The sequence below is a fragment of the Morone saxatilis genome, unplaced genomic scaffold (genome assembly GCF_004916995.1).
Source record: "Morone saxatilis isolate NCDOM2014 unplaced genomic scaffold, NCSU_SB_2.0 Contig15, whole genome shotgun sequence".
Classification (NCBI taxonomy): domain Eukaryota; kingdom Metazoa; phylum Chordata; class Actinopteri; family Moronidae; genus Morone; species Morone saxatilis.
This window is the reverse complement of record NW_023339707.1, coordinates 8265729-8274128: the sequence shown is the minus strand read 5'-3', so window position 1 is coordinate 8274128 and position 8400 is coordinate 8265729. Positions and strand designations below refer to the sequence as shown.

The 8400-nt window shown below is 39.4% G+C and overlaps 1 protein-coding gene and 1 long non-coding RNA gene across 2 annotated transcripts in view; one reads left to right on the top strand and one right to left on the bottom strand.

The window, feature by feature from the left end:
• The window catches only part of zgc:136971 (S9 family peptidase), a 20073-nt gene that overhangs the window by 9079 nt on the left and 2594 nt on the right, over nucleotides 1-8400 (bottom strand). The window contains exons 4-10 of the mRNA XM_035657581.1: nucleotides 8289-8364; nucleotides 7963-8054; nucleotides 7709-7843; nucleotides 7443-7534; nucleotides 6459-6496; nucleotides 6233-6354; nucleotides 6078-6138 (exon numbers count right to left, since the gene is read on the bottom strand). Coding sequence (XP_035513474.1) covers nucleotides 6078-6138; nucleotides 6233-6354; nucleotides 6459-6496; nucleotides 7443-7534; nucleotides 7709-7843; nucleotides 7963-8054; nucleotides 8289-8364 — 616 coding nt within the window. The remainder of the gene's footprint in view (nucleotides 1-6077; nucleotides 6139-6232; nucleotides 6355-6458; nucleotides 6497-7442; nucleotides 7535-7708; nucleotides 7844-7962; nucleotides 8055-8288; nucleotides 8365-8400) is intronic.
• LOC118324802 lies at nucleotides 2089-4674 on the top strand. Its single transcript, XR_004796574.1, has 2 exons — nucleotides 2089-2234; nucleotides 3311-4674. It is a non-coding gene; the product is annotated as an uncharacterized LOC118324802 (long non-coding RNA).

Here is an 8400-nt window from a genome sequence, read left to right as displayed (position 1 = left end):
GCTTAATTAAACCCATTATAAATATACAATAGAAAACAAGACAATCACTTAATAATACAACCAATTTGTTCCTTTTTAAGAAAAATTGACATTTATATATTATACTATTATGCAAAGTAGTAAACCTTTCAGTCAAATATTTCCAATACAAATAAATAAAATGACTTCAAACTTAACATAACGTTATCGGCTGTTATGGTATTGCCCCGTAACCCGCGGGTCTCGCGGTTACCTGCGTCGGTTGGGTCCCGGTCATTAAGATTAAATATGCCAATACAGCCTACTTCTTAACAACACTGTTGAGTAAAATCCACCTGCGACCTGACGTCACAAAAACGTTAAATGCCATCGCCTTCATGAAAATAGCCATAAAGTGGTACACGTTCAATAATTATATTATGTGCTATAGAGAAAACCCTTTAGAAACAGGTGTAGCCTGTAGCTGGATGCTCTGTTTTACCCCTATGTGGTTAATATGTTCTTTTATTCTTTTTATTGCAAATAATACCTACACAAACGCAAGCCTAATTTTATTTTTTATACTTATATATATTTATTTTTTATTAAGATTTGAATTTGTTGTTGCCCAGTTTCCAGTGGGCCACTCGAAGGGCTGTTTTTCAAGCACATTTGTCAGACCAAATAAGACATATTTAAAAGTTTTTTTTATTTAATAGCAGCGGGGCGGGTTGTGAAAATGCGGTTGTGGTGGGCGGGATGGAGCGGTTCAAATTTATTTAAATAAATGCGGGACCCGCGGGTTGGAAAAAACCCTGACCCACAGCAATCACTAATCCACACACGTTACCAAAAGTAAAAAATAATAATAAAATAAAAAAAATAAAAATGTCAGGAAAAAAGACTTATCTTTGCCTAAGGTTTACCCATTCCATGGTGAAGTTTAGTTCAAATTTATGGGATGGCAAAAAACATAAACACCTTAGAGACCAGAGGTTAGAAAATTGAATAAAAACCACCACAAGACTAACTGAAGTGTAAATCCTTACCGGTTCAATGCAGTCTTTGAAGAGAGTGAGGTGCGGGAAAGGCCCCAGCAAAGTCAACACTCCCACCATGATAGATAGGTCCAGTCCAAGTATGTTTTATCCGATTACTCGATTAATCGATGGAATATTCGATAGAATACTCGATTACCAAAATATTCGATAGCTGCAGCCCTAATGGCCATGACATTTTCCACAGTTCATCCTTGTACAAAGAAAGCCCTAGTATTACCAGATAGGATTTTGGTCTGAAACTCATAACCTTGATAAGAGTCTGATTTATAATCTCTAAACTAGATTGATTATTATCCCTATTTCCAGTGTGTAACATTTGGGAGGATCTATTGTCAGAAATGGAATATAATATTCATAGGTATGTTTTCATTAGTGGTTATTACAGTAGTATATATCTGTAGATGCTGTGGGTCTGGCTGCCATGTTGAACCAAACACTGGCTCTAGAGAGGGCTGTTTGCTTTTCGCTGCCACCGTAGTTTTCCCTTTGTGCTTTGAAGGGGAGGGTGAAGCAAGGGAGTTTCAGACTGCAACCTAACTACTAGATGCTGCTAAATCCTACACACTGGACCTTTAGCAGGAGTAGTACTTAAGATAAAATAGCTAAAAGACTTGCCATCATTTGACATTTAATTACAACTGGATTAAATTTACTTTAGCAACTTCATTTTGCAATTATTATAAATAATTATAATCTTGTTTACAAACAAAAAATTTTGCAGTACAGAACATGTTAGCTAAGAGGGATAAGAGCAGTTTAGTATTTTGGAAGACTTAAAATCCAAGTTCAATCAAAGTTCTTCAGATGCATTCTCATTTTCTCAACTTGACATATAAAAATGCTTCTTTTTCACTTGTATGTATTGAGTATTCATTACATAGACATACACATAGAAACACAGATTATATTCCAAAATTCTGAATTGGAGAATAACAAACTGCTGGTCAAAAGCTACCAATATACCAATATAGTTACCAATATAGCTTTACAGTCAATATTATTTTATACTGTAGCTTCTACACAGATTTGTGAAACAAAGCCCCCTCTGCTTTCTTCTCTTCTGCAGAACTTCCTAGATAACTTCCCCAGCAGTGATGTGATGGTGTTTGTGGCTCGGACCTTCCTGTTGTTCCAGATGATCACAGTCTACCCCCTTTTGGGATACTTGGTGCGGGTCCAGATGATGGGCCAGATATTTGGCAATCATTACCCCAGGTAACACTAAATATTATCATTAAAGGTCTTGTCTTGTTACTTCTGTGGAAGCAGATCTGCACAGCAGACTGATATTGATAATTGATATTTTGTACAACAATGTGTTTCAATTTAACAAAAATAAACAAAGATTTGGTAAAATATTACTAGCCTGAAATTCACTAGCTGTGTCCTAATGCATGGCTGCCTTCTCCACATTTACTTGAAAGCCCATGCAATTTTCTCTTTGAAATTTGTGAGTGCAGTCCCTCAAATTATTACATTAGTACATCTGAACCATTTTTTATTTCAAATTGTAATGTTCACTTGTCTTAATCGTGTACTTTTTGGACCTTCCGGAGGGTGTATTTAATACAGCCCTACCAATAATAGTCATTAGGGCTGGGCGATAAATCGATTTTATCGATTAACTTCAAATTCGTAGTTAAACACGATTTATTTTTAGCTAAAATCGGTTTTCTCTTGAACTTCCACAACACCGGCGCTCCCTTTGGGCTCCCGTAGGTCAGAGTGCGCTAGGGTCTGAGCCACACTACCTGCTCAGCAGCAAACAGCAGACAGACACAGTTAGAGACTAACTGGGCATCTGTCAGCTAAACAGCCCGCTATTTTTATCAGGAGTTGGTGGAGACCAAAACAACTGAAAGATAGTAAATGTTGGACTTCAGATTCATGTTAATGCTAATGTTTCTCTTTGTCGGAATATGAAAATAGGCAACCATTTAGCATGTACTAGGAACTAGTTTTAAGAAATAGTTATTGACTAACTATTTAATAAAAACTAGTATCTAAATTTATATAGCAGGTCCAGTTACGAAAGATTTATTTATATAGTGTTTCATATTGAAAGGATTAAATATCAAATGAGCAGGATAATAACAAAAATATAATTTATAAGACAAATAACATTAACAAAAAATCTTTACAATATGAATTTTATATTTGGCATTCATAAACCAGCTTTTTTTGGCATTAAGAATGAAGATTACAGATTAACTCTAACAGTTTTCAGTCTTTTGGGTAGTAAGTCTGCAATCTTTCAGCATATCATAGGTTTTCATGTTGTCTCTCTTCAGTTTCTTCCATGTTCTAGCTTTGAACATCTTAATTGTTGGAGCTGGTGTCCTGATGGCCAAGTTTTATCCCAATATTGGATCCATCATAAGGTATGTTTAAATGTGTTGCCCTACCTACTTATACTATATGATTGCTAATAATGAATGGTCCAGTATGCAGGATTTAGTGGCATCTAGCGGTGTAACGAAAATAAAATGATTATTGTTTTCTGCTTATAATGAGGATATCAAAACAAAGAAAAGTCATGTGTAATTCTATTCGATTATATAGGAAATTCAGGTATAACTCAGCAGGATGCGTGAGAGTTATAGTACTGGGCTCGAAGCAAATTTTTTCACCACCTTCCCAAAACTCACAAGGAGGTGAGCTAACATTGTTCCACAGCAGTGAGTGACAAGGCTGTCCGCATATGTGTCAGAAGACATTTTTATTTATCGGCCTTGTGAGCGCAGACATTGACTGATGCTGATTATCTCAATATGCCAAATAATTGGCCTGATTAATTGACCAACCAAATTGGTTTATCACTAGTAGTGACTATACTGTTGCGTGTAGATAGCCAAGTCTAACATAACTAAACACAACCTTAATAGTCATTTAAAATACTACTAGCGTTTCACTACAAGGCACAAGGTCATTTATTTTGTCATTATACAACACAAGGTCGCACAACGGCTGTGTCTCAGAGGCAGGGCAGGTCGTCCACTAATGGGAAGGTTATTGGTTCGATCCCCGGCTCCTCCCGACACGTGTTGAAGTATCTTTGAGCAAGAATCGTTCCTGAATCGCTCTCGATGCATCGGTGTGTGAATGTGTATGAATGCTTTAGCTGTGTGTAATTGGAATTTCTCCTACGGGGATTAATAAAGGTATATTATATCTTATCTCATTTATATAAATATATAAATACAAAGACGTATACACCCAGGAAATAATTGTGCAGTGCATGTTTTGATTTGCATCAGTGGGAATGTAAACAGCAGCAACAACATAGTGATGATAATATGGTTTCATCTTCACATCAAAAGAAACAGTGGCCATCTACTTTGACTGCGTTTGAGCGCCAACCAGCCTCTGATGCCGAAATGCATCATTTACGGGATATTCTAGTTTTTGCTAACTAGGGATAGACCGATACTGATTTTTTAGGGCCGATGCCGATACCGATTTTTTTTTTTTCCACCAGCCTTAGCCGATACCGATATGGACTGCCGATTTTCTTGAGCCGATATTTGGAGCCGATACTACTTTTGCTCCCTCAATTTACATCATAAAAATGACACAATGATAACAAATGTTACGAGTCTCAATTTTAAAAAAAGGAACATTTATTGAAATTAAAAAAGGTGAAAATAAATTCTGACGGTGAGGCAGAACACAAGATGGAACAACGTAAACCAAATTTAAAAAATAGTTAAAAAAATCAGGTTCAGTTTGTTGTGTAGGTTTGGTAGGCTGACGCTGGACTGGAAAAACTTAACCACCATTGAGACTGGACTTGTAATCGCTACACGTTGCAGATCCACGGCTTAACCGCTCTAAAGAGGGGGCCATCGCGGTGCCAGTTGTCTGGCGCTTAGCGATCATCAGAACCGTGTACACCAGCGACATTTTTTGTTTTCATTGATTCAACTACGTATAAACACATAGTCTCCTCAGTCATTAAACGCGGGCGTCGTTCGAGTGGGGGCTGGTCTGCGCTGGTATGACTATCACCGGCGATGGCAGAAGGGAACCGCGCCCGGCCGCTCCATACAGTAGGGGAGAGGAGCAGCGCAGGACGCACTGAAAGGCGACGACCACCGGGCCGGCCGAGGAGGCTAGGCGGGGAGAGGGGCAGAGAACACACAGGACGACCACGGCGCCGGTCCAAACCTCCAAGCCAGGTGGTCGGGCGCCTAATAAACTGATACAACATCCACGGGGAGACCAACGTCGGGCAGTACTTAATCTCTATGAGCAGTGTTCCGTAACATACCGTATGAACTGACATAATAGCCATCACAATGGGCAAGCAGTTTTATAAGAAGCATTCGGCATTCCCATTTTACTATTTGGACGCCCAAACTTGCTTAGCTATATTTCAAGCAGAAACACATACTAGCATGCATTTGGCATTCTTATGGCAATATTTCAGCTAAGTTAAACAGTTAAAAGATGCTTTGAAAGTTTAAAACTTAGCGTTGTGTTGAAGAGCAGGCTTCCAGCACTCTCCTAGTGGGGAGGGGCTATGCATGGTCTGCCGATACACGTAAAAAACGCAAAAATCGACCGATTAAATCAGCCGGCCTATGTATCGGTCGATCACTAAAACAGACTATTTAAGGAATCCCCCTGACAATCACTACAAAAAGTGGACATTAATAAGCCAAACAAGCATTGCATTTATAAGTAAAGCTCTGGATCAGTATATTCAAGTCAGTGCAGTTAACATGAAAAGAAGATGCCGATTTGTAAATGTGCATTACTAGCTGGAAAAGGGACAATAATAATAAAAAGCTTTTAAAATACCAGTATTAATGATACCTCTGGGATTACTGTATTTCATTATAAACACATTGGAGAACACTTTTGCAGCTACAGACACACTAGCCGCTCTGTGAGGCTGCGAAGGATAACACCAGCTGGCTAACATGTGTGCAGTGAAAATGTGAACATCGTCCTCTGGGGACCATGAATGTGTGTTTAAAAAAGTAAAACATCTGACACTGCCAACCCTAGAGCCACACCGCTAGTGTGGCTAAAAGCTAACGGAATGCAACATACCAGTCTGCGGTCTGTTGACAACATCCAACAGTGTGGACGTCTTCCCGCTCTTCAGGTCCAACTGTGGAGGATTGACAGTCACTGGTAACAGAAGGAAAACACGGATACATACACACACACACACACACACACTCACACACTCACACATACTATACCTGCTGCAGACTGAGGCACTGGCTGTGAGGACCAAACACTTGACCCTGCTGGTAGATCAGCGTGGACCCGTCTGGACTCAGCCTGGGACAGGACACAGACAGGTTGTCCCCAGACAGACACTCTGGTTTGAAGGGAGGAGGATGCACAGGGATCAGATGAGCGGAGCGGAGAGTGTCTGTGTGTGTGTTTGGTTCATGAACAAGGAGACAAAGACAATGTGCTCACCACAGTTCCCATCCAGGTCGAGCTTGAATAACGCTGACCTGAAAGAGAATTTTACGAGAAAGACACAAAATGAAACTGAAAACTGTAATTTCCACTGTTTAGTTTGAGGCCTGCTCTACAAATAAACTATACTTTTACATAACTCAGTGGGCTAAATATTTTATTGGTGCCTGGAAACAAAAACAAGGTTTCAGCTCTTTCTGCTCAGTCGCTGCTGTTTTCCATTTCCCTTTTCAGTTTCAATTCAGCATATCTCATACACAAGAAAGTTAGACAGTGATGACAATTATCGTTGACTCATGTTATGTAAATATAATCAGTGGTAGAGCTTTTATATACAGTATGTCCAGGGTCACTTTAAAAATGTAATCCAATACAGTTACCTGCAGTAATTAGTGTAATAATGTAGTCAGTAACACAATATTAAAGTAAAGTAACTTGATGACTTTCCGTTACTTTTGGATAACCTCAACAAGAGAAAATAAATGTAATGAAAAAAGAAGTATTGATGCAAGTGTATTCTCTTAGACAACGGGACCATGTAGCGTTAAAGAAAGTGAAGATGGAAGAAATGGAAAATGGAAGGATTTTAAGCATCAAACATGTGACCTCTGCCCAGGGTATATTTCAAGAAAAACTGATGTAACTTACAATTGTAATCCTGCGAAAGAATCCCAATTCTGATTACGTCATTTTGTCTGTAACTGTAATTGATTACAGTTACACTTTTTTTGTATCGTGATTACATACAGTAACAGTTACATGTAATCCGAGTATGTCTTGCAAAATATCATTTCAATGTCAATTTTCCCTGAAACTTGATTTGTCCCTGACTTTTTTATTACTCTGATGTCAAAACCTTGTGATTTCCGGCTGTATACATAAACTTAACTTGACTTTGTTTTGTTTATTTCAGTGTGTCAGTTGCTGCTGCTGCTGTTTTTCAGACTCAGACTGAGTCAGAAAACAAAGCAGTTATCTAACCTGCGGTTGGAGCAATACTTCAGTCCAAGTCTGAAGGGTTCGTGGTACCAACCAACAAAAAACACAGACTGACTGCCGGGAGCCCACAAAGCCTGGAGGACAACAACACACACACAGATACCAGAAAACAGAAAAAATATTGAATATTAGCATGTGCAAAATACAAAAGTACATCCTACTATTTGTATCAGATGCATCTAACTTCCAAACACTAACAAATATTTCCTGATGTGTCTGATGAAAGCTGAAAGTCTCTCTGTCCTCACCTGTCCAGGTGAGACGTCAGGCGGGACGCCCTGCAGCACGGTGACAGAGCCGCTCTGCATATTCACCACACACATCACCGGAACGCTCTTATTGGTCAGAGCCTCGCCCCAGTCTTCACAGTACACACTCCTGTCCTGTTGGCACCCAGAAAAACAAGTGCAACACATTTTGTACATAAAAACATGTCTCTGTGTAGATACTGACTGTGTGTGTGTGTGTGTGTGTGTGTGTTCGTGTGTGTGTGTCTGTAATACCGTCCTGCATGCAACTCCTCACATGTGTGCTCTTCTCGGCTACATACAGCGTTTGTTCTCACACTCTGACCATGACAGACAGCAAACTGGGCTGGAAACACACAAACATACACCACACACACCAATAAGATTTTATATAGCCACATGAACACCAACCATAAAGGACATAATAGCCCCCATATGTCACAAAGTGGAAAATACTATAGGATTTTCACTACAGGTGATGTGACTGGGCAGTGATGTTCAGCTATTTCTGGGTGATATGTCAGATTTCTTTCTTGTTTGGGGAAAAAACACGTGTAAAAACATGAAATGTGCATCATACCGTCGTCGTACACTCTGCCGTGTTTGTTGAGAGCAGTCAGGTTGAGGCATTTCCTGAGGCAGTGCTGGTCCCATATCTGGACAGCAGCAACCATCAACAACAGTCTGTCAAA